The sequence below is a fragment of the Microchirus variegatus genome (assembly GCF_963457635.1).
Source record: "Microchirus variegatus genome assembly, chromosome: 18".
Lineage (NCBI taxonomy): Eukaryota > Metazoa > Chordata > Actinopteri > Pleuronectiformes > Soleidae > Microchirus > Microchirus variegatus.
This window is the reverse complement of record NC_139819.1, coordinates 5,511,579-5,537,149: the sequence shown is the minus strand read 5'-3', so window position 1 is coordinate 5,537,149 and position 25,571 is coordinate 5,511,579. Positions and strand designations below refer to the sequence as shown.

Below are 25,571 nucleotides of genomic sequence, written 5' to 3'. Positions count from 1 at the left end.
TCACTTCTTGGTCTTCTCCTCCTTGCTCTCCTTTGACTCGGTGCTGGAGGATTTCTCCGCCTTGCCTTCGTCCTTCACCGCCTTGCTCTCTTCTTTACTTGTGTCCTTCTTCTCCTCTGGCTTCTTCTCCTCTTTCTTACTCTCTGCTTTCGGCGCAGGCTTCTCCTCTGGTTTCTTCACCTCTTTCTTGCTCTCTGTTTTCTCGGGCTCGGCCTTGGGTGCGGGCTTCTCCTCAGGCTTCTTCTCCTCTGGTTTCTTCTCCTCTGGCTTCTTCTCTTCTGACTTCTTCTCCTCCTTCTTTGCCTCTGTTTTCTCAGGCTCGGCCTTAGGAGCAGGCTTCGCCTCCGGCTCTGACTTTGGAGCAGAGGGCTTCTCCTCTTTGGCGTCGGGCTTTGGTGCAGGCTTATCTTCTGCGGTCTTACTCGGAGCAGCAGGTTTTGAGGCGTCATCCGTCTTTGGTGCTTTATCTTCTTTGCTCTCCGCCTTCTTTGCGTCTGGTTTTTCTTCCTTCTCTGCTGCTTTCTCCTTTGGTTCCTGCTTCTTCTCCTCCTCCTTCACAGGTTGTTCTTTCTCCTTCTTGTCCTCCTTGGCGGGCTGAGGCTTCTCCTCCTTCTTCTCCTCCTCTTTGGCGGGGGCAGGCTTTGCCTTCTCTTTCACCGGAGACTTGGGTTCAGGAGACTTGGGTTCAGGGGATTTGGATTCAGGGGATTTTGACACGGGGGATTTAACTGCAGGCGACTTTGCAGGTGATTTGGCTGCTGGTGATTTAGATTCCGGTGTCTTTTGTGGTGATTTAGATTCCGGTGATGTAACAGTAGGAGATTTAGGTTGCGGGGATTTTGACTGAGGGCTTGCAGCCTTTTCGGGTGATTTGGGCTGCTCTTCTTCCTCCTCTGCTTCCTCTTCCTCTGCCTTCTCATCTCCTTCACCCTCCTCTTCTTTCTCTTCCTCTTCCTCCTTCTTATCCTCTCCCTCTTTCTCTTCCTCTTCCTCCTCTTCTTTGGTTTCCTCTTCTCCGTCTTCCTCCTCCTTCTCCTCGTCCTCCTTCTCCTCCTCGTCTGCGTCCACGGTGACCTCTGTCACCTGGGTCTCGTCCGTCTGTTCCTCCACGATGACGGTGTCTGAGATCTCGTCTCCTTTCACTTTCAGGTAAGCGGAGACTCTGCCTTCAAAGTAAGAGTACGGAGCTCCTCCTGACACAAAGCGCTTCTCCTCGCCCTCCAGTAGTTTCCTGGTGCAAAGACAAACATTGGGAAACGAGGCCCGGTAAATTGTCGACAGAGAATAAGACGTGATCTGACGAACCTGTAAGCTGCTATCTCGATATCCAGAGCCATCTTCACATTCAACAGGTCCTGGTAGTCCTTTAGTTGACTGGCCATCTCCCACTTGGTGGTTTTCAGCTCATTATCCAGCTGATTGATGGTCTCCTGCAAACATGAAAGCAGACACAGGTGAAATATGACGTGAAGATTTTTGCAGTTGATGGATTTTTGTGAGTGATGTGAGTGGTGAGATATTTTCGTGTGCCTGTAGCGAGTTGAGGTCATCATGGTGTCTGTCTTCGCTCTCCATGCGCTGCCTCTCCAGGGACTCCTTGGTTCCCCGGAGAGTCTCCAGCTCGATGGTGCGGCTCTGGAGCTGGCGGCGGTACTCGGCGATCTCCTCCTGGCTCCCGCGGATGGCATCGTGGTTAGTCCTGGCCGTCTCAGACAGGCGATCCATGCGGACTGAAAAGTATGTGAGACATTTAGAAACCACTTAGTGGATTAGAAGTGTGGAGATTGTTTTAAAATCTCTTTTAGCTTTTTAGTAATTGTATCATTCTGTTACTTCTGGTATATAAATAAAGCTGGATTGGATTAGATTTGACCTGTCCCTGCACTGAAGGCCTAAGTGAGCACACACTCACCACTGGGAGTCCGATTGACCTTGACAGTGACCATCTGTCACTCACGAGCCTGACTCAGCTTCCCCCCCGTCGTCCAAGCGTGAACGAGCCTCGCTGCTGCTGCTGCTGCTGCTGCTGCTGCAGTCAGCTGGACGTCAAAGGGAAGGTCATTTCGTTTGCACCTTTATCGAGCGCATCGAGTCAGCACGTAAACGAGTGCTGACCTCACGCGTCGGTGAGTAAAGAACCATTAAGTGGAGTGACATACTGTTTTAAAGTGCTGTTTACATTTAACCCTACTTTGGCCTTTAGAGTTCGACTCGAGCCAGTCCAGGAACAGAGCTTCATCTGTGACCTTGGCACGACTGGACTGGAGCTTTTTCAGATCCGTCAACAGCCAGAACAAACAGAGGCAGACGTAACAACACACACACACACACGAGGAGCAAACAAGAGCACACCCACTGTTACCCAGAGTGAGAGTGCAGTCTCCTCTCTCTCTCCTGCTCTCCCTCATGCAGTGCTTGCCATAAGTAAAGATTGTCATTCTGCGGCAGCAATGCACCCACAGAAAAGCGCATTATTTAAAACCAGGAACCGTGGTTTATAATAATAAAAACAGATTATGTTCTATATGTTCCCATGTAATTTAACTTTTTGGCAGCAGGAAAACATCTGAAGCTCTGCAGCAGGAATCACTATGAATCGTGAAACTGTCAAGTCACTGTGTCCTCACTGTTGGGTTAATTTAGAGGAGAATTGTAACCAAATATATTTCCTGGATAAAATTAACAAATAATTTGATCTGTTATAACTCTGTTACCTAGAGAGTCAGTAAACATAAACTCCACATTTATTTAATGTCGACCAAAACTGCTCATATTTAGCCTGAGTCATCCTAAACTACAGTGAGGGGGCTTGAGGCTTTCAGCACCATGGACAGAGAACAGGCGCTGCTGTTTGTATTTGCAGTGATTAAATCTCTGATTTTAAATCTGAAATTGAACCTTTTAGACCAGGGTCAGTGTAGTTTTTTTTTTGCCAAATACATTTGATGAAATTCCAGCCTTTTAAATGAAGGTCTATAAAATGTTTTGCAATACCTATAACAATCTGCTGTTGGAGAAACAGCAATATACATAATGCACATTTATTTAGACTTACATTATATAATTCATCAAATTGAGTTATATTATTTGAATGGGAATGTGGTCTGAGTATAAAAAGTTTGGGAAACATCACCTCTGAACCATTCCTCCGCGTGCGTCGCGCTCTTGGACGTGTGCGTGTCCAGCTGGGAGCGGATCTCTCGCAGTGCGCTCGTGACGTCCGCTTTGATCCCGTCTCTCATGTCGAAGCTCACCTCCGCGCCCTGGATCTGAGCCAGGAGCTCGGCCACTTCTTCCTCGTGGTTCTTCTTCAGGAACTCGGCCTCCTCCTCCAGGGCGCGGAGTTTCTTGTCCAGCTCCAGGCGCGCCAGGCGGCACTCCTCCGCGTACTTCTTCATGGCGCGGGAGGCGGCGTCCAACTCCTCCCGGTTGCGCGCCTCATCCTCCAGCCTGACCCGCAGGTGTTGGATGTCCTCCTCCAGGTGCTCGTGCTCCAGAGCCGCACGCGTCTTCTCGCCGGTCAGCTGCTGCAGCACAGAGCGCAGGTCGCACAGCTCTCTCTCGTAGTGCTCCCCGACGGAGGAGCGGCCGGCCTGGCTCTGTCGCAGCGCCGCCGCCTCCGCCTCCAGGTTGCGGTTGTGCATCTCGAGGTTGCGCACCTTGTCGATGTAGCCGGCGAAGCGGTCGTTGAGAGCCTGCAGGATCTCCTTCTCGCTCCTCCGCGTCATGTCGCCGTTGAAGGTGTCCAGGCTGTCGGCGGCGGTGGTGGAGGGCTGGCTGTACGTGAGGCGGCGCCGCTGCGAGTGGAAGCCGCTGGAGGACACGGACGCAGGCCGAGCCTTGCGGTACGAGGTCGGCCCGAAGAGGTGATGATCCACCGTGAAACTCATGTTGTCCGGTCCAGAGGAGCAGTGACTGCAGCAGGAGGGGGAGCGCGCCGCTTTTATAGGAGGGAGGGAAAAGTGACCAAGTCAGCAGAAGAGCGCACTTCATTTAAAGAGACATCTTTTCTCCACTAAAACCAACCCTCAGCCTCAGGGTGTTCACCAGATTTATTTTATTCGAACTACTTCATTTTAGTGTCAAGCGTCACTTTATATCTAATGGGGAAATAATGTTCTGTCTTTTAGTGAAAAGACATAAGTCATGAAAAAGCCTGAGTTTGAAGGTTGAAATGTGTTGATGTGACTCAAAAGTTAGGAATTGGTAAATATTTGATGGCTGTTTTCAATCACATCAACACATTACAACAGTTTTTCCAACTAAATTGACAGATACAGATACCGATATCATATCATAACTTCAGGTACCAATATATATCAGTCCAATAAATCTATCAAGCTGTTAACAACACATTTGTGCCATTTCCAGCTATTTAAAACACATCATTCTCCAACTTTGTAACACATATACTTCTCCCATAAAGAAGAAACAAACATGACTCAGCTAAAATGCTGTTGCTGACATTTTTAGACTCTGTGCATAGTGAAGTATGTTATATATATATATAGGATATTTGGATCGATTTTCATCTGATATCTGATCTAGTAGTTTTGACCATTATCATGTCAGCTCCTCTATAAATAGTTTCACCAGCGTTGAGATAGGGACGAAACAATACCACTTTTCTATGATACTGATATCACAATCTCGAGTATCTATACCGATATCGACCTAGGACGATACTGTTATCTTAGATTTTTTTTAACAAAGTACATTTGTGCCAATTTGGGCTATATTTCAAAGATATAAGTCTCCAACTGTGTAAGAAACATTTGTCTCGCATAAAGTAGAAACAAACATGACTCAGCTGAAATGCTGTTGCTGCCATTTTTAGACTCTGTGCATAATGAAGCTGATGTGATATATATAGGATTTTTGGATCGATTTCTTTTCGGATGGATTTTCAACTGATATCTGATCCAGTGGTTTTTGACCATTATCATATCAGCTCAGCTATAAATATTTAGTGTTTAGTGTTGAGATAGGGACAGAACGATACCACTTTTCCATGTTTGATATCGATATCACAATCTATACCGATATTGATCTCAGGCCGATACTGTTATTTTAGACTTTTTAACAAAGTACATTTGTGCCAATTTGGGCTTTATTTCAAAGTTATAAGTCTCCAACTGTGTAAGAAATATTTGTCTGGCATAAAGAAGAAACAAAGATGACTCAGCTTAAATGCTGTTGCATGCTTTTTATCGGCATTTTTGCAGTCTGTGCATAGTGAAGTATGTGATATATACAGGATTTTTGTATTGGACTTTTTTTTTATGTGTCTAATATCTGATCCAGTGGTTTTGACCAGTATCGGACCGATACTGATACTAACCAATACCGATAGTGAGTATTGTATCAGCTCACCTTCAGTCCAAATCTTTTGCTTCACTACAGTGTTTAGTTTGGGATGGAACGATAGCACTTTTCCATGTCCGATACCAATATAACAAACTTCAGTATCTACCGATACTGATCTCAGACCGATACTTTTATTTCAGACTTTTTAAACTATGAAGCTCTTAACAACACTTTTGTGCTGAGTCATTTTAAGGCTATTTCAGGAAAAACACTATTTTCCAACTGTGTAACATGACTCGGCTTAAACTCTGTTGCTGGATTTTTTTGTACTGTATCACATTTTACATTTTTATCTGTCCGATATACGATCCGGTGATTCTGACCAGTATCAGACCGATACCGACACTGATACCTGACCCTATGTGTCGATCACCAGAGGGGATTTTTTTCCCCCCACCACCAAACACTGATGCAGCACTTCCTATATCTCATTATTTTTGTTCCTCGTACACAGTCACATTTTGAGGAGGCATCACGGTGTGCGTGAAGTGATGATGTTGGTGTGCGAGCGTGTTCTGCTGATGCTCCTCTTACTGCTGCAGTGTGAGTTTGCAGATCCGTGCCATCCCACGGGAATCCACTCAATTGCTGGGCCATTGACAGACTCTCTCTGTTTTTTTTCCTTTGCTTCCACACAAAAATGTCTTACTCCCTCTATTTTCATATTTTAGCCACTGCTGCTGCTGCTTCTTCTTGTTGCTGCATGCTCATTAATAATCCCCAGATGTGCAGATTCATAAACAGTGTCTTCTGCACACACCACGGTGTCTGTGTCCGCGTCCGTCCACTGAGCCGACGATGATACAGCATTCGCGCACAAAAAACACAAACGAGGCCTCGTCTCTGCTGATCTACAGGGATGATGTCTGCTTGTGAGGAGACTGAAGAGCACGTACAGCAGCACCTATCGATTGCTCACATTTAGGGTGAGGGAGTTTATTCTGCAGACCCACGCAGCTTCACGGTGGTGGGGGGGACATTGTGCACTTTTTTCCGTCTTGAGGTGGGGAGACGAAAAACAATCATTCGGCAATTATTCATCCCTGTGAACAAGGGACGTAAGGAGAATATCAATAAAATAATAAAGCATCCACAACAAGATGGTTGTTGTGACATTTTATGATATGGATTATTGTAAATGGGGTGGAAAGCCATACCAGATTATAGAGTCTGCATCTTTCCAATCATTCCAGCACTTTATATATATTTTATTATAAACTTATTCAAGATTCTTAATTTTCACTTAAAACGTACACTAAAAAAATATATAAAAGGTGCATTATGTGATAAATCTAAAGCAAATGGCCATAAAATCCTCCTAATATGTCACAGAGACTCAGGAATAATGTTCATATAACAAACTGAACTCACCAACAACAACAGTACAGACAAAATATTTGCATTAAAAAAAATATTTTGCAGACTGCAAATCATGTTTATGTTATGAAATCGTGTTTTGGCATGTGGCGCCACCTACCGCCATCTACCAATCATTGCAGTCAGTAGAGTCTCATCTCCCCAGCAACTACGGGTTGCCAGTTACGTCAGAAAACGAAACCTAAAAGACCTCTGAATTTTGAATTTGAATGTAGTAACCGTTTTTGTCCACATTCTTACATATGGCACCTTTAACACTTAGTGAGTTACAATATGGTTTTAATTTTGTACTACACTCTAAGAAATAAAAGTGCTAAGTAGAACCATATAAGGTTCTTCGGCTTGTCCTCATAGGAGAACCCTTTTTGGCTTCAGGTAGAAAAGGTTCCACCTGGAACCCTTTTGGAGGGTTCCACCAAGAACCCTTTTAAAACCCTTTATTCAGGAAAAATGGTTCTCACTGGAACCAGGTAGAACCTCAGCCCTGGTAAAACGACACTTTTGGAACCCTTATTTCTAAGAGTGTAGGGAAGAAATAATCTAGTAATACTATCTTATTTTATGATAATTGCCAAGTAATAGCTTGGTAATAACAATGGCCAACTCGTGTGGGACATAGGATGAATTTCAACATTATTATTTGTATTATTATTTTTCTATTTTTTGCACTATAAGTGTTTTTATTTATCTCTGTCATTTCAATGTGTGCTGAGAGTCTCTGGAGGAAATTTTGCTATGCTTGCATAATAACAATAAAGTATCTTGAATTATATAACATTTGAATTCAAAACTATTTTAACAAGGCAGTATTAGCTAAGATGTCTTAAACCCGTGGCTCACAGGCCACATGTGGCCGTCCAATCGAGTTTATGTGGCCCGCCACTTTATATAATGTCATAACGAAATAATATTTTGCTATAATTATCACACTATCAATTTTTCAGCATATAACCTAGTTTTTTTTTATTAAACGCAGTCTTTCACATTTGATCAGTTTTTTGGGTATTTTTCTTGACATAAATGTGGTTAAAAACTAAAGCACAGATCGTGTCGTCATCTCGCGTGTCACCTCCCTCTCTCCCTCTCCTATAGCCTCATGTTTTATACATGAGCAGAATGTAGCAGAGAAGGCAGAATTCAGCTGCCGTGAATGTGAAGATCTCGCGTGTCACACGTCAGCTTGTGCGTTTGTCGATGTCTGTCTCGTTATATGAACCACGAACCGTGAAACAGGAGCTGGAACACAACGGAAACAGCATTTTATTGTGTGTTATTCTGATGTTACAACAACTGACACAACAAAGTAGTATTTGTGAAATTCTGCTGTCCGTGTAGTTTTAACGGATGATGAAACAGACAAAGTTTAGGCTATTTAATGAATATATTGTTGCCCCTGACACTGTTGAGAGCAACTTATTAAATGAGTGTTTGAAGTCCTGCCATGTGGATGACACTGAGAGTGAAGGTGGGAGCTTCTTTCCAATGTAGTGTCCTTGTTCTTGAAGGACAGAGACAGAGATGGAAAAATAGCAGGATCGATGCAGAGGAAAATGTCAGGAAACCAGTCTCAGGGGATGGAAGAGGGGAAGATGGAGAGCACTGGACTTGTGTTCTTGTTGTGTATCCATGCAGCTGTGAGTCAGGAGCTTCCTTTGTTATTGTTTTTCTTCTTCCCGTGGTGGTGTATATTTAGATCCCTGAGTGGTTTGAGTGAAATGAAAAAGAAAGATGACAATTCCACGCCAGGAGCAGGATGATGCACTGACGGATGGAGGCAGGACAGAGGGTGATAGAGGAGAAGAACTGGGGGGGAGAGTCACCTTGTGCAGGGACAACTAGAAAAATAGCTGTCCTGGCAGTCTGAGGGATGACTCAGCTGTTGTAAAAATTAAGGACTTGGCTTGTGTTTACTTGCATTACACCTGTGTGTGTGTGTGATTGTAGTCATATGGCACTGTGGCCAAGGCTGTATACATACCGAATTAAACACATTGTGTGTCCATGTATTTTGTTTACAAGGTTGTAAACTCAGAGGAGCATTTAGCACAGCAGCCATTTTGACATGTTTAAGCAGGAAAACGCAGACACAATAAGGACACTGAACCAACGTTTACGTTTTTATCGTAACCGAGGAAGTTAAATGGAACTCAGCCATGAATAATTTGATTATTTACACGCGTCGAAACCGGAAACCATGACCAAACACAAAGCGCTTCAGTTCGGTTTTGTTTAGTTCGACTGGCTGAAGAGTTTCCAGAACAACACTGAAACTGTCACAGCAGCACCTGCTGGTCGGACAGCGCCATAACAGGCTGTCGTTTGTAATTCCCCGGGGTGCCCACAGGTGGCAGCACCGCCTCTGTGTGTGTGAGTCACCGGACGCTTCCTCCTTACTTCCTGTTAGCGCAGGAGTCCTGCGAGGACGAGGGAAAGTTCGAAAACATCAACAACAACGTTGTTTTTGCTTTTATTTTTTGTCATTAACGTGATAAAAATGTATCAGCCGATATGTTTATCAAATGAATGGATGAAGGAAAACAACGAGTTGGTAAACAAACTGAAGGTACGATTTTAAAAGTTCGATGTATCGTTTGTTAGCTTCTCTAACATGAACAAGTATGCACTGATCTTTCTAAGATGCTAATTCTAAAGAGTAGATACAGAGAAAGTAAAACATAATATTCATGTTTATATTACGGCTAACGTTAAATGTGTGCCTGCAGAACATACTCGATCAGTCATGCAAACTGTTTAGTATGTATTGTTTACATTTTATTACATTGTCAACCATTTTGATGATAGGTTTATTGTTTTAATGTTCAGCTTCTTTAATCTTCTTTAATCCATGTAGCAAAGAAATCATTAAAACTGAATATATTTTGGTTTGTCTACAAAACAAGATATTTGAAAACATCATAATTTCCAGGTTTGGGAAACACATTTTATGAACCAAATGATTACTTTATATTATATTATACACACACACACTAAGGGTGACACTTACTGTGACATATTATTGCCCACATTACGTTAATCATGTGGAATTTCCATTATCTGGATATTATTAGATATAGTTTCCGTATTGAGAATGCTGTCCACCTTGATAGCATACAGTCCTAGTTATTTATTTTCAATGCCACCTCTCTCCAGTCATTTTTGGACTAGCGATGTAACATTACAACATTCTTCATCCCAGCAGCAGTATGGAGGAAGAGACACCTTGAGTCAAGATCAGAACCAGAATCGTCTCCGGTGTTGTTCCTCCGAGTTTCATAAACTTTTGAGGAAAATCCAAGGTGCTCCATCTTCTTTCACCTCTTCCCATATATTAAATAGTCGCTGAGTTTCGTTTATGCATCTCCACCCTCCATAATCCTCGCCCTGCAGGTGTCCCTCCTCGTGCAGATGGCACTCATTTGGAGCTGTCAGTGGCATTCAACGCCTGCGTGTGCACCGTAGCCCAGTCGCAGTTCACAGACGCTGAGCTGCTTCTCACACAAGCCATACAGAGAGGTAGTTACTGTACACTGTGAAATGATGAAAATTGTGACTAATGTCATCCACCCAGTTTCATTTCATATCAAATATCAAACTTTGATCACTCGTTCTTTTGTCCTGCAGCTCTACAGACGACAGAGGGCGACCTTCACCCTGTTGCTTCTGACCTTCCTGCATTTTGGAGAAGTGTTCTGAAATCATCTGGAAACACGGCTTTACATTCCTGCTTGCTGCACCTTCTCTGTCTGCAGTGGGCGATATGGTTGGCCACCTGTCAGCTGAACACTATACAGCAATTTCAGGTAAGAAACTAATTTTAAATTCTGGTGGTATCCAACACAATCAAACTTTATTTGTTAGGCACTCCACAGTGGACCAACGTATCATAATAAATAAAAATCATAAAAGCTCACATCAGGCAATAAAAAAACATCATAAAGAACTAAAATTAATGAAAAGACATAAAACATGAGTAAACGTACAGCCACATAATAAAACACAATTAAAACAAAACAAATAACAAAAATAAAATAGTGACAAATGCCAATAAAGAGAGATGAGTGGAGAAGAGGCCTGAGTGAGTAGGTAGGTGTGTGAGGGTGTAATAGCTCAGAGAGGTAGGACGGGACAAGGCCGTTGAGGGATTTAAAAACAAATAAAAGCATTTTAAAATGAATCCTAAAATGTAATGGCAGCCAGTGGAGTGCTAAACAAGCTGGAATGGGGGAAAAGTGCCACTTAAAAGACGCACTGCGGCATTTTGCACCATTTGAAGACAGGCGTATGGTATGAATTTGTACCGTTCAGAATGTGTCTGTAAATTAAAATCAGATTTTCAGTATGGCAGAATGATAAAAAAATAAGAAAACTACTATGCAAAGTTATACTGTGTTATTTCCCTGTGATGCAGGAGGACCTGTCCTCTCTGGTAGAGACAGTGTGTGCAGGAGGTGAGGATGACAGGGGGAGTAAAGGCAGAGGAAGGTGCTCTGACGCTCCACTGCTGGTGACAGAACCAAGAAAGCTTGCTGAACTCTTACAGATCTGCACTTCCATTACCCAAGGTAAACAATAATAGTTTCTTTTTCTGTTTATCTTGGTGTTAATAAATGAAAAAAAACAACTGAATCAAAAATAGAGTTTAAATGGTGAGTGTGAGAGCTGAGTAAACTGTGGTTGCACACACACACACACCCTATCATTACCAGGCAGTATTTCTGTTTAAAGTGAGGAAATTGACAGTGATGCATACAAGGAGTCATTATGTATGTGGCACTGCATTATTAAATCGAACGCTTTGCTGTGTTTGTGTGTTTCATTTAGGTGCTGAAAGACTGGCGGAAGGCCAGAGTTCAGAGGCTTTGTCTGGTCTGCAGAAAGCCACTTCCCTGTCGGCACCAAGAGCTCTAGCAGCATACGTGCATCACCTCTCCGGGTCCTGCCTTGCCCACATGGTACGCATTTAAGTGGCTGTTCACATACAACTTCTAAGCATTCTTGACAAAAACATGGAAGATGTCACAGGTATTTTTTATCCAAGGTCGCCTCTGTCGTTACTAAGCGACCAAAAGCTGAGAGCTTTCATCTCTGTCTCACCAAAATAAAATGACAAAGACGGACTTTCACCAGGATCCCAAGGACAATCACTGCTCTTACAAGTTGCTCTCCCATATTAAGCTGTGTCAGCACATTCTGTCCTTGAATTTGATGGATGTGGCCCGGTTAAGGTCCTTGAATTTGTTGTCAACCAAGGTTTGGGAACCCTGGTCAGTACATTCTGTACTTGACCAACTGATTCAGGAGCTAGGTCTGGATTTATTTCAGAGACGTCAAAAACTTCTTTGGCCGGAATATCAAAAAATGTGCTGCATTAAAAAAAAGATATTTTCATCTCAGTCCTTAAAAACTGAAAATAACATATTAGACTACTATTAGAAAATGGATGATTCTCTCACGTTTGAGCATGCAGTAAGTTTGTATCTGTGTGTTTTGTTTGCTCTTGTCTCCAGAGTTGCCCTCAGATGGCACTGCAGTGTTACAGGAAGGCACTGGAAACCGACTCGCGCTGTGTGTGTGCTCTGTACCAGAGCATGCTCATCTACAGACAGCTGGGAAACACACAGGCTGAGAAACAAGCTCTTCGCTTACTGCACTCGGTGAGTGAGGTGCATATATTGTACATATACTGGATACTATTGTATGCTACTAATTAAAGCATAAAACCCTCTCTTTTCTGACAGATGTTGATGTTGCCCTCTGCTTCAGTGCCTGCTCTGGCAGATGTTCACCTCCTCAATCCGTCGTTACTGCTCTGCAGCCAGTCACTAAACAGCCAGCTCTCTGTTCCCTCTGCCCTCTCTGTCCTTCACAATCTGGCCCTGAAGTGTGTGCTTCATGAGAGGTGAGAAGACAAAGCTCAGAGTCACTGATGGAGACACACTGTGATCTCTGCAGTTGGTAAATGGGTGTGGTTGCTGTTTCTGCAGGCTGTCAGAGGGCGTGGAATATTATCTGGACCTGCTGGCTGCTCTTCACTCAGAGGATCCACATGGAGCAAGAATGAAAACACTGACAGACGTGCAAGATCATGTAGCAGTGAGTTCTGAATATACAGCACAAGCTAATTTGTGGAAAAAGCCAAAATGTTTTGCTATAGTTGAGATTATTTCTTGCCTGGAGCTTTTCAAAATGTATTCATTTACTCATTGAAAACACCACATGCTCCTTTTTTGTAGACTTCTTTTAATCTGTACACGTTGAAACACAACCCTTTTTTGAACAATCTTTCTACATTACTGAAATCAACATTTACATTATCTTCATTCAAGACACATCTGACATTTCAAATCTTAGCCCTAAGCAGTGCCTATGATATTTGGTTCTGCCTGTTTGGGACCAGGTTTTCCTACTTGTAAACACATTTTTTTATTTACACATGCAATTGCCATGCCATCCATGTGAGATACATTTAAGTATATGTACTTTAAGTGCTAATCTGAGGTATGAATCTTGTTATTGTTAAGCCTCCTTTGGCTTCTCAAAAGTTTTTCCTGTCTCTTTCTCAGGTAGATGCTAAAGCCCCGGCACTCCCCGGGTTGCCCCAGATTTACCTGGAGGCTGGTGCTGCCATGCTCATGGCCCGGCGGCCTTTTGACTGCATGGCACTTTGCAACGAAGTCGTCAGCACGACTGCGGAACTGCTGCCAGAGAGGCTGGTGTTGGAAGATCCAGAGGAGAGCAGTGAGTCTGGGACCAGGGATGTGGGTGCAGAGGGGGTAGATAAGGTAGCTGTGTTGCTCTGGACCGGGGCTGCCTACCTGCTGCTGGGCCACTGCCACACTCACCTGAAAGACTGGAAACAAGCTGTGACTCACTACACTAGGTCTCTTGTCTTTTTATTATTGCCGTAAAATGATCAAGTAAAACAGCAAATACTGTAATATAATATGTGTATATTCATTACAGGTGTATCAACCTGCTGGTGAAGGTCCGCTTTAAAAAGAAAGGTAAGTAATTCACTGACTTTATTGAGACTTTGGGGCACTGTCATGTTGGAAAACCTTTTAGTTGATCTTTAAAGTATGCATCATTTACAGGTTTCCAACCACAGATACCCAGCGCAGGCATGGTTGTCAAGCAAGGAACACATCTGTGCGTCCTTCAAAGGCTAAAGGGGCTTTCACTCGCTGGTAGAGGCATCAGCTTCACCCAGATGGACAAACTGAAAGAGGCACTGAGAGACCTCCTGCTCAGTGTGCAGGCTTTCCCTGGTACAGTATAGACAGAACACAACTTTACAAACCGTTACCGTGAGATGTTGCTAGCAGTGACAGAAGTAGAAATGGATTTTATCCACTAAGAAAAAAGCTCACCTATTAAAATCTACACCTTCTTTAGTCTGTGATACCTTTCCCTATATGTTTTCTTGTTTCAAGTTTAGATATCACTGTATTTCCAGACTGAAATATTGAGTCTATCAAGTAGAATATTACAATTTTGTATCTTTTATTTCAAATTGAAGACTCTGTAAATTGTTGTACTTGTACTGTATTCAAATCATCAATATACAAAATGTGATCTTCGCATCATATCTTTCCGGTTTCGAGACATTTGCATTTCAGTGTGAGCTAACAACTGTTGGTGTTGACATGGACAGGTTGTGGGTCCTCATCATGTTGCATGTGCTGTCTCATAGAGTGTGTGGGTGCAGAGCTCTGGTGTGGTGAAGTGCTGTGGAGGCTTGGCAGGAGACGGGAGGCAGCAGCTTGTTGGGAGAAGAGCTGGAGCCTCAACGCACAAACCCCAGTGGAGTAAGAGATTGCCCTTTTATTTTTATCCATTCAAGTTCCTTTTTTTAAATTGTTATTTTTTTGCATTGCAGAGATCTTTCACTGTACTTACGGGAAATGCAGTCTGGACCTTCATTGGACTCCACAGAGCTGCGGCAAAGAATACAACAACTTGGTCCTGTCTAGCGGCACAAACAAAGACCCACTGAACACTTTCAGCTCCTTCTGGCCTATGAATTGAAACTTGCAACCTGCAAGCATGTACTGAGATACACAGTAAAATGCCTTGAAGAGCAAAACTAATTTATTCTCAGGTACACCTGTTCGCCTGCTTGTTAATACAAATATTTCATCACATGGTACCCCACCTTTTGCCCTATGTCAGCTGGGATTGACACCAGGATAAAGCGGTGGATGGATGGCAGAGGTCAGAGGAGAAAGATAAGACTTAATCAAGATAGTAGAAGGGCAACGGTTACACAAATAAGCACTCCCTATAACCAAGACATGCCGGTATGAATGTAACACAATACTATAACAACACACACTGCTACTGTTTACCGAGAGGTGTCAAACTGGCGGCCCGGGGGCCACATGCAGCCCACAACTTAATATCATGTTATAATGAAAACATAGTGGGCTAGTTTGCTAGCAATATATTTATTATAATGTAATGTAATAAGACATTTGGTTGCAATTATTGCACTATTCTGTATTACGTTCAACATTAAATATGTTTTTATTATTACATTTTGATAGAAGTATATGTATTTTATATTATATGTTTTTATCACGAGGTATTCCATATCAAACAAATACCTTTACTTTGAATTTCTGTGTCATATCATCGTGAATGTCTCTGATGGAATATTAGTGTTCTAATTTGAAGCTCATGTTGCCCACCTGCTACTGAACGGTGTTGTTTTCTCTAGACCGGCCCCCTTTTGACCACACTGGACGCTCATTGGTCCCTGGTTAATTTGAGTTCGACACAGCTGGTCTGCATTTACCGGTCAAGGGTTCTTGTAGTAATTCCAGGCAGGCTGTGTGCACTGAGAGGTGTTATGCTGCCCTCCACAGTCCTAAGATTTTAGTCACAGAGTTCAAGGTTCTCCGATTGGCTAAGGTACAACCAACTGCCTGTGATGACTTACCCCGGAACCTTTCATCTGTGACCTGGTGGACGTCCTGTTCCTGGTGCTCTTGAACGGCACACACGCGTCACAGACAGCTGCGGAGAAGGAAGCTAACTCCTGTTAAAACTCAATTCGTTTATTAATTGCAAACACAGCAGGAGGAGGATCATGGCCTCGGAAGCTGAGTAAGTAGATTCATATTTTAGTCTTTTTAAAGGACGGTTTTCTGGGGAAAAACGACTATCAATTTAATGGCCGTCGGCCATTTAGACTAGTTTATAGAATGTTGCTCAATTGCTAATATATCGGGTGAGTGTTCGTAGCACAATACTTTAATATTACGTACTGCTTAAAATGTTACACAGCATAAATTGAGACGCTAGTGTTTGTATGAACAATAAAACACGATGGTTAATTTTCCCACGGTTTTACCCACATAACCATATCAACCAACGCGGTACGCGGTAATTGGATGACCCGGTGTTGGCACAAGCCAATAAAACAAGAAGTTGGTGAGAAATGGAACAGTGCGTGCTTTTCTAATTGGCTGAGCCACGCAGCACTCTCTGTGACAGCACTCCCCGGAGCCTATCATCTTTAACATGTTGGACAGCCTGCAGCCAATCAGAGAGCGGCATGCATCCTGTTCGTGGTATAACTAAAGAACAGCACGGAAACTGCTCGACTTTCGTGTGGAATCACTTACAGCGCAGAGGAACCGGCTAAGCCCTGAAAACAGAAATTATTTATTCATAACAATCCAGGTGTAAAATCATGGCCTCGGGAGGGGAGTAAGTAGATACACATTTCAATCTTATTAAAATGCGTTTTCCCGATCAACAACAAATGCCCTCTAAATGGCTAGAATACGTTAGTTAATTGAATGTAGCTCGATTGCTAATACATTGTCGAGTTTGGGAGCTAACAGCGTAGCTAATGGGGTCAGTTATTCCAGCCTCCGCACTGTAGTCATTTTGTTGAATAATCTAAAACTGCACGTTCACTGACACGTCGGTGGCATCTCGATTAACCCTCGACTTCTGTTGAAGTGTCGCTTGTCAGTTGCCAGTGTCGCGTTAGACAGCGGTGTGGCAGCGGCTTGACAAAGCGCAGTCATTGCTGTCGTGTTTGGATGCTAATGTTAGCTTAGCAAGGCTGTCGAGGCCAAAGCCATTTACCCTGACAACGGTACATTTGGCTGTCCGTTGGGTGATAGTTCGTCGTTATATTAGACGTCAAACTGGACGGAACATGTTAAAACGTATTCGTCGACGTGTAGTGTAGAATTTGTGGGTTGCCTCATGCTCATTACGAATGAAAACGCCAGCCTTTCAGATCGCTAACTCCGTGGTTAGCTGCCTGTATCCAAACAGTGAACCAAAGCTAGCAGGCTAACCGGACTGGCTATTCATTTAAATGGTCTATATTTTACATGTGCTTTATTTTGCCCAAGATCAAACATTCACCAATAAACGCGTGTGAATTATAAGCAGCCTATGGTGACGTTGGTCGCGATAGAATTGTGTCGTTTGTCTCTTTAAGGAACGACGTAGCAAGCTGACAAAGTTTTTTTCTAATTCTTTTGCTGTGTCATCTGGCTTCGTTTGCTCGCCCGTCTGCTAGCTTAAGGCTACCGTTAGCATGCTAAATACGTGAAAGAGAAACTACTTAGCCGGCCCAAGAGTAATGTTATAACTCGTATTAGTCATCGAGTATATATTGAATAAAGGCACATTTGTGACTATTTAATGCAACGTTAGGTCATTGTATAGAACAAAGTATGTTGACGGCCGGTTTACCTTAAAAGATATAGAGATGCTGTGACCGAAAGATACTTTACTTATTACATAGTTTTAGCCAAATTCCTTAGTTGGTTTTTAAAATGCACGACATCAAAACGAGCCGTTGGTGTAGTAATGATATGGCCAAATGTTTTTTGTTTTTTTTTTACAAAAAATACAATATATTATGTTTAGTCAACATTCCAAAACGCAGACTTTTTAAACTAATCTGAAATATAAACTAGAAACAAATTCCACCAAGGTCACAAAATTTCTCTCGTATTCAACAACTTTTTTTTTCTTGATGTATATCAATTTCTTACTTGCGCTATAACCTGCATCTGCACCTGCAGGTGGGGATATAGATTCAGTCTGCCTTAAATAAGTCAACAACAAACTATACTACATTTCAGATACTTTAATCCCAATTAGTCCTTTTTCACTGATTCTGCTTATAGTCGTATGTTAAAACACAATAGTGTTGCTGCCCTGGTAAGATTACCAAGTTAAGTTGATCTTTTAGCAAACTGTTGGTGGAGGTTAGTGGATTTTAATTTTTAATTAAGTAGGTAACCACATGGTTGGTGGTCTGAAGTAGTCTCATCAAAGGGTGTCGTCTTTCCTTGTGGATGTTACCCCAAACCTTGTCCAGCATGGGGAGATTTGTTGTAGAAGAGTTGTAACATTTATTTATTATGAAATATTGTATGGGTTGGCAGTTTGGAAGTCTTTCCTATTGCACAGTTGCTTACTATTTTTTCGTATTGGATATTGTTAGAGTTGTATGAATTCTCAAAACATGCATCACATTTTGTTTTTAACCTTGAACATGTTTTCTTTTCCCCATCATAGATCCAAAAATGATGACTTAGCTACTGCTATTCTAAAGCAGAAACAAAGACCCAACAGACTCATTGTTGATGAATCAATCAATGAGGATAACAGCGTGGTCTCGCTCTCTCAGGTAATTATTTAGAAAGCGTTATGTTGCATCGATGAAGTCGCAACCCTGTTATGTCATGATATTTTAATAATGATCGGGCTCTGCAAAATGACCTGTGGCAACACCTAGAGAGGGAGAAGCTGAAAGGAAAAAATAATGTATCCCAATTCAAATCCTATGATTCTGTACATGTTATTACTCATGTAAATTGATGTGATAGCTTTGCAATAATGATTTGCAACAACCATTGCCTCCTTCCATATTACTGATTTTCACCATAAGGTAAATAGGGCTGCCAATTTTTATTCAATGTTATTATGATTTCCTGTTCAGGGAGTGTTCATTCCATCCTACTCTGCCAAGCACTAGGTGTTATTAATACTCTAATCCTAGTAGCTTTTTTAGGTAACGATTATTGAAATGGTAATAAATGAACATTTGTGTATTAGCTGAATAGGGACTGTGGCCCATGAGGGTGTGTTATTTTTCTGGCATGCTTTACAATTTGAATTACAATACTAGTTGGGCTATTCAATGCACACACTAGAGCTGGTGCCCCTCGCACTGTGTTCTGCAGCCACCTGCTGTCCTTATGTTCTGGGAATCTACCTCCTCTCTCCCCTTTCATTCCCAGCTGATCTATGGTTATGCCAGATGCCAAAAATATCATATTGACAACTAAATTATTTTTGTCAGACTATTATCTTTTATATTGCACAGCCCCTGTAGACACTTTAAAACTGTTCCATTTTATTTTAGGCAATGATAGATTGTATAATTTTTGGGTGTGCTTCTTTAGACCAAGATGGATGAGCTGCAGCTCTTCCGTGGAGACACGGTGCTCATGAAAGGGAAGAAAAGGCGGGAGACTGTGTGCATCGTACTCTCGGACGACACCTGTTCAGATGAAAAGGTTCGGATGAACAGAGTCGTCCGCAACAACCTGAGGGTCCGTCTCGGTGATGTCATTAGGTGGGTGAAAGCGCGCACTTGCCTAAGTTCTTGCCTGAACCCTTGAAAACAGAAGAGGTGTTAAGTCTAATATCTCCCTCAGCATTCAGCCCTGCCCTGATGTGAAGTACGGAAAGAGGATCCACGTCCTCCCCATAGATGACACAGTAGAAGGAATTACTGGGAACCTGTTCGAGGTTTACCTGAAGCCATACTTCTTGGAGGCTTACAGGCCAATCCGCAAAGGTGAGTAGCAAGTTCAGTTGTCTGGTTGGAGATCTTAATTTTGGTTGATCAAATCTGTTTGTATCTCACATGATGCTCTGCTATTGTTTTTTTAAAATCATGTAAAGGTGATATTTTCCTGGTCAGAGGCGGCATGCGTGCTGTTGAGTTCAAGGTAGTGGAGACTGATCCCTCCCCATACTGCATTGTTGCTCCTGATACAGTCATCCATTGTGAGGGAGAACCAATCAGGAGAGAGGTGTGTAGTGGCTTTCCAGTGTATTGACTTACATTTACCCAAAATAAACCACAGAAATTGAATCATGCATTTTTTTTGTGTTGTGTAGGATGAAGAAGAGTCCCTGAATGAGGTTGGCTATGATGACATTGGAGGCGTTAGGAAGCAGTTGGCTCAGATTAAAGAGATGGTGGAGCTGCCTCTTAGACACCCTGCACTGTTCAAGGCCATTGGAGTCAAGGTAAGGAAGCCTCATTTGTCACGACACACAGCATTTTTCACTGTGGTCGTTCTCTGTAAACTAAAAATATAAACCAGTAAGACTTTGTTACATTTTTATGTAATGTATGATTCTTCATTTCGATCTAAATAGCGACCAGCACCTTAATCCTGTTGACATAGAAATTATCAGTGGTAAATACTGACAACATTAGTATAATAAGTCACCGTATCACTGCATTTTTTTGCTGTCTTCATTGTATTATACTGTGCATTTTAACTTTGTAATGTCATCATCAAAGCTGCCAACTTGCGGTATTTTTTAATCTTTGATATGCCTTTAAATTAATTATGTTCTGATATCAAATCCCCCCCTAGCCCCCTCGTGGAATCCTGCTGTATGGACCTCCTGGAACAGGAAAGACTTTGATTGCCAGAGCTGTGGCCAATGAAACTGGAGCTTTCTTCTTCCTGATCAATGGTGTGTAGAATAATTTACTTCCTCTAATAATAATTTAAAATTGTATAGTGGTATGACCTGGGAGTGGAATGTTTTCCTCTGAAATCTAAATGCTTTATTGTCTCATTTCAGGTCCTGAGATCATGAGCAAGCTGGCAGGAGAGAGTGAGAGTAACCTGAGAAAGGCATTTGAGGAAGCAGAGAAGAACGCTCCTGCCATCATCTTTATCGATGAGCTTGATGCAATCGCTCCTAAGAGGGAGAAGGTGAGCGGGAAGAGAGCCTATAAATTTAATGCGTTACATAAAATGGCTATCAGTGTCACTGTGATAAATTTGTTTAGCTTTTATTTTATCTTTCTTTTTGTTTTTCCTTTTAAATGATCATTTCCCCATGGATTTATATCAGTTTTCAGAAACATTGCCCTCAAAATGAGTCAAACTGGTGTGTGGATACAGTTTTAAATGTAGAAGCATGTTTTATTTATAGACTCACGGGGAGGTGGAGAGGCGCATTGTGTCTCAGCTGCTGACTCTTATGGACGGCCTGAAACAGAGAGCTCATGTCATTGTCATGGCCGCCACCAACAGACCCAACAGCATTGACCCAGCTCTCAGGAGATTCGGTAAGTTATGTTTTAAATTTCAATCTCAGAACCCAGCAGTTTCTTCTTGAGGCAACGCTCAATATAGAACCTGACGACTGCGGCCATCCAGGCTGCAGATCACTGCTGTGACAGTTTCTTACACCAACACTGCAGCTGTACAGTTTTAAATACTTATGAATCATAGGTTAGAAATGCATCTTGCTTATTCATCAGATGCAAATGTTATTAATACAGATTTAGATTTAGATGTTTATTTTGTGAGCTATAGCCAGGAGCCAGGTGCTTTACAGATGTGATGTCTTTAATGTTGCTCCATTTGGTTTCAATTCCTGAGAAAGTGTTTGAACTTCTGTACAGGACGTTTTGATAGAGAGGTGGACATTGGCATCCCTGACGCAACTGGAAGACTGGAAATTCTGCAGATTCACACTAAGAACATGAAGCTGGCTGATGATGTTGACTTGGAGCAGGTTTGTACACATTAATGTCATTATTTAAATGCCCGTTGACATGTAATTAAAATGTCTTCAGTGTTGTCATAAAATGTAAACGTTCTATGTTGATGTAGGTAGCCAATGAGACCCACGGGCATGTGGGTGCAGATCTGGCTGCCCTGTGCTCTGAGGCTGCCCTGCAGGCCATCAGGAAGAAGATGGACCTGATCGATCTTGAGGATGAGACCATCGATGCTGAAGTCATGAACTCGCTTGCTGTCACCATGGATGACTTTAAGGTAAGACTTCGTTTTTTAAGAAAAGAGCAAGATCTACAAAGATCTTCTGCATCAATTCTCACCTTTTGCTCTCCTGCAGTGGGCACTGAGCCAGAGCAACCCATCAGCACTTAGGGAGACAGTTGTTGAGGTACCTAATATCACCTGGGATGACATTGGAGGCCTGGAAGATGTCAAGAGGGAGCTGCAGGAGCTGGTGCAGGTATGTGAGCTTACATTTTGAAGACTTTCAAACTGCAAAATTAGGATTGTACCACTAATCATGATGTTTTCTTGTCAAATTCAGTACCCAGTGGAGCACCCAGACAAGTTCCTCAAGTTTGGCATGACACCATCCAAGGGTGTGCTCTTCTATGGTCCTCCTGGTTGTGGTAAGACTCTTCTGGCCAAAGCGATCGCCAATGAGTGCCAGGCAAACTTCATCTCCATTAAAGGACCTGAGCTGCTCACCATGTGGTTTGGAGAGTCTGAGGCCAACGTCAGAGAGATCTTTGACAAGGTAAGAACTGTTATTGAGTGAAAATGCTTCACATCTTTCCTATATTGTTTCGCAAGACCATCTTCTTACTGGTGTTCTGATTCCAGGCTCGTCAAGCAGCCCCCTGCGTCCTCTTCTTTGATGAGCTGGACTCCATAGCCAAGGCCCGCGGTGGCAACGTGGGAGATGGCGGCGGAGCAGCCGACCGTGTCATCAACCAGATCCTCACTGAGATGGACGGCATGTCCAGCAAGAAGAACGTCTTCATCATCGGAGCCACGAACAGACCAGACATCATTGACCCAGCCATCCTGAGACCTGGCCGTCTGGATCAGCTCATCTACATCCCACTGCCCGACGAGAAGAGCAGGATCAGCATCCTGAAGGCCAACCTCCGCAAGAGTCCCATCAGCAAGGTGACAGAGCTGCTGCTCATGAGCAAACATTTCGATCATCTTTGAATGTTTGGATAACTTCTGACTTTACACACAAAATGATTATATTCTCAGTCTAAACCTGAAACCTTGAATTTCTGATTGACAGGATGTTGACTTGGACTTCCTGGCCAAGATCACCAACGGCTTCTCCGGAGCTGATCTGACAGAGATCTGCCAGCGAGCGTGTAAGCTGGCCATCAGAGAGAGCATCGAGAACGAGATCCGCAGGGAGCGAGAGAGGCAGACCAACCCATCAGCGATGGTTTGTACCTTTTTTCTTTTTGTTCCACTTGTAGACGAGCTTCCATCTGCTGCAGGTATAGGTCATTTTGAGTGATTTGTGCCACTTTTCGTTGACAGGAGGTGGAGGAGGACGATCCCGTGCCTGAGATCAGGAAGGACCACTTTGAAGAGGCGATGCGATTCGCCCGGCGCTCCGTCAGTGACAATGACATTCGCAAATATGAGATGTTTGCTCAGACACTGCAGCAGAGCCGTGGTTTTGGCAGCTTCAGGTATGTTTACATGGACTATAAGATTATTATTTTATGCTTTATAGAAAGAGACCACCATTTGCATAGGCAACCTGAATCCAAAACACCTACTTCTAGAAATGAGTAACATGCTTATTGGCAGAATCTGATCTGGTTGAGGTTTGCAGAGGCAAAGCCAATCAGACTTAACCTGAAATATCACCTTTCTCAATGGGACTGCACAAAAACATACATTAGAGGCCAGAACAGCAGTAATTGAGCAGCAACTTAAAAGATCCCCAACCTCAGCTGATTGAAAACTCTGAAATAGACGATGCTGAACATCAAGAGGATAATTTAAGGTCATTAGGAGCTGCCTCATCATAGGATCTTTGTTTGAGTATAGAAGGCTGACTTTGTCTTCCGTCTTTCAGGTTTCCCTCCAGTACCCCAGGCGGCAGTGGACCAAGCCACGGCACAGGAGGAACTGGCAGCGGTCCAGTGTTCAATGAAGACAACGACGACGACCTGTATGGATAAATGTACACTGCCCCGACTGTGGTCAGTACTGGGATCACACCTGTAATAATTCTCACCAGATTCCACATTTTTAGGACTCTTGCTTCCATAATGTGTTCCTCTTTTTTTTTTCTTTTTTTTTTGTACGAGTTCCCTTGGAGAAAGCATGTAGCCGCACTTGGTTTGCCCTGGCTTTGATGTAGGTGGGGGGGGGGGGGTAAGGGGATGTTAAAATATTTAACCTTTCTCCAGTGTTTGGTCTAATTAGACCCATTTTACAACTTTAATAAATATTGTTTTTCATCTTATTGCATCTAAATAAATAAAATTGCTGTTCACCACTTTCATTGAATTTTGAGTGGTTTATTTAAATTAGTTACACTGAGGAAATTAATGGAAAAAGACTATATATTTTCATCCCACAGATGGAGAAGTGATCTCATACCCCCTGGTCGTTCTTGTGCTTTGCCCCCACCCCCACAGTGTCCCAGGTGAACTTCTACTATGAAATAGTTTGGTTATGGGAACCTTCTGTCATGCTTGTGTGTCCACATTGTTTCTCCCCCCGTTGATGCAACATGGATCAATCCTTTCCAGGACTGTACAAACACCAAAATCCCATCGGTTCCAATTTATAAATCAGATTTGTGTCACTACATTATGAGATCACAGACCAGATATAAATCTGATGTGGTGTGAGTGAGGTTGGCCATAATGGAATCCATATGGCTTCTGCTTCTGACCCATTTTCCCACTTCTTAAAGTGGTTTTACTAATGTTTTTTGTTGAGACAAAAACAAAAGTTTCGGTGTTCACATTAAAGTCAGATGCAAGACACTTGTCGTTCCGACTGTGAGCTCTCAAATCTGATCTGTAATAAATTGGAATGGAGTTGGATTTTTAACAGTGAGGCTGGGTTAATCTGAGCCTCTGTATATCACAACCAACATGAATGGCTTTATTGATGGGATTCTATGCTAGATTATAAGGAAGAACTTGTTTTTAAGTAACTTGTAGCATTTAATGTATTGCCGATTTGTCAAGGTTATGTTGTTAAAAATAAAATCTCACGAAATGAAGGCTGTCATCGGTGTCTCTTTTGAATCTCTTTAGTGACGCACAGATGTAACTTTTTGACATTAAGGCCCGACAGGAAATGGTGCGGAAATGACGTTCACCTCAGTATTGGGATTATATGAAACGAGTACCGTCATCCAAACTGTTAAAGCCACTCCCACAATATCAGTTTACCACCTATTCTTTATATCATAACAGTTGTATTGTATTTGGATGTGTATCTGTATCACTACTAGAGTGTTAATTATTTATTCCTTGGGTCATAACCTACATCCACAGATAAAGGGATAAGCAGAAGAAGGCAGTAATGCAACAGTATGAATGCTAACTGCTGTAAAACGCTAACAAAGAAACCTGTGCAGAAACATCAGGCAGCCATTAGATTTGTTGTATTAGCAACACAATAATGACCTTACAGAGTCATTATTTCCTCTTCAGTGCTGTGAGTTTAAATAATCAGTAGCATTTAATATAGGATGGATTTGTCAAGGTTATGTTGTTCAGTGTCTTTATTAATGTCTTTATTGACCAACAAGCTTTTATTTGATAATTTTAGACGAAAGACTAACAGGAAATGTGCTGACACATGAGTGACCTTTAACTGGAATCAGCAGATATGAGTTATCTTGAAAACACGCAGGCACCATGTGATCATGGGCAGACGTGCAGTTCTGCTGCTGACCACACGGTGTCACTCAGGACAAGAAAGAAGGGACACAAATGCATCTGGAAATTTTAATGTTTTTATTCCATTTCAATGTAT

At 42.5% G+C, this 25,571-nt stretch overlaps 3 protein-coding genes across 5 annotated transcripts; 2 read left to right on the top strand and 1 right to left on the bottom strand.

Annotated features, from left to right (window-relative positions):
• LOC310940104 (neurofilament medium polypeptide-like) lies at positions 1-3,890 on the bottom strand (the record flags this gene model as incomplete). Its single annotated transcript, XM_083905034.1, has 4 exons — positions 1-1,231; positions 1,306-1,430; positions 1,531-1,730; positions 3,134-3,890. 4 exons carry the CDS (start codon positions 3,888-3,890, stop codon positions 1-3), a joined length of 2,313 nt encoding a protein of 770 aa, XP_083761160.1.
• A 5,348-nt stretch (positions 3,891-9,238) lies between these two features.
• fancg (FA complementation group G) lies at positions 9,239-14,743 on the top strand (the record flags this gene model as incomplete). The annotated part of the gene is made up of 14 exons (XM_083904473.1): positions 9,239-9,307; positions 9,941-10,040; positions 10,132-10,257; positions 10,366-10,544; positions 11,153-11,306; positions 11,566-11,696; positions 12,252-12,398; positions 12,483-12,643; positions 12,729-12,795; positions 13,308-13,624; positions 13,708-13,748; positions 13,839-14,012; positions 14,438-14,552; positions 14,624-14,743. The coding sequence occupies 14 exons, from the start codon at positions 9,239-9,241 to the stop codon at positions 14,715-14,717; spliced, it is 1,875 nt and encodes a 624-aa protein (XP_083760599.1). The 3' UTR covers positions 14,718-14,743.
• A 1,022-nt stretch (positions 14,744-15,765) lies between these two features.
• Positions 15,766-24,789, top strand: vcp (valosin containing protein). Of its 3 annotated transcripts, XM_083905214.1 has the most exons (18): positions 16,327-16,458; positions 18,301-18,412; positions 19,191-19,363; positions 19,446-19,588; positions 19,696-19,826; positions 19,915-20,046; positions 20,403-20,505; positions 20,617-20,750; positions 20,974-21,109; positions 21,449-21,561; positions 21,660-21,824; positions 21,904-22,026; positions 22,111-22,323; positions 22,410-22,718; positions 22,846-23,001; positions 23,100-23,254; positions 23,647-23,773; positions 24,157-24,789. In XM_083905214.1, exons 1-17 carry the CDS (start codon positions 16,442-16,444, stop codon positions 23,750-23,752), a joined length of 2,421 nt encoding a protein of 806 aa, XP_083761340.1. In that variant the 5' UTR covers positions 16,327-16,441; the 3' UTR covers positions 23,753-23,773; positions 24,157-24,789. The 3 variants fall into 3 exon arrangements, with proteins under 3 accessions (XP_083761341.1, XP_083761340.1, XP_083761339.1); XM_083905215.1 differs by lacking the exon at positions 16,327-16,458 and adding an exon at positions 15,766-15,852 and having other exon boundaries at positions 23,647-24,789; XM_083905213.1 differs by having other exon boundaries at positions 23,647-24,789.
• Positions 24,790-25,571: the final 782 nt, after the last annotated feature.

What these genes read in the sequence shown, in the direction of transcription:
- vcp (XM_083905215.1), top strand. An exon ending in TTACAGGCCAATCCGCAAAG is followed by an intron (nt 19,589 to 19,695) that starts GTGAGTAGCAAG and finishes AATCATGTAAAG; the next exon opens with GTGATATTTTCCTGGTCAGA. An exon ending in TCACCATGGATGACTTTAAG is followed by an intron (nt 21,825 to 21,903) that starts GTAAGACTTCGT and finishes GCTCTCCTGCAG; the next exon opens with TGGGCACTGAGCCAGAGCAA.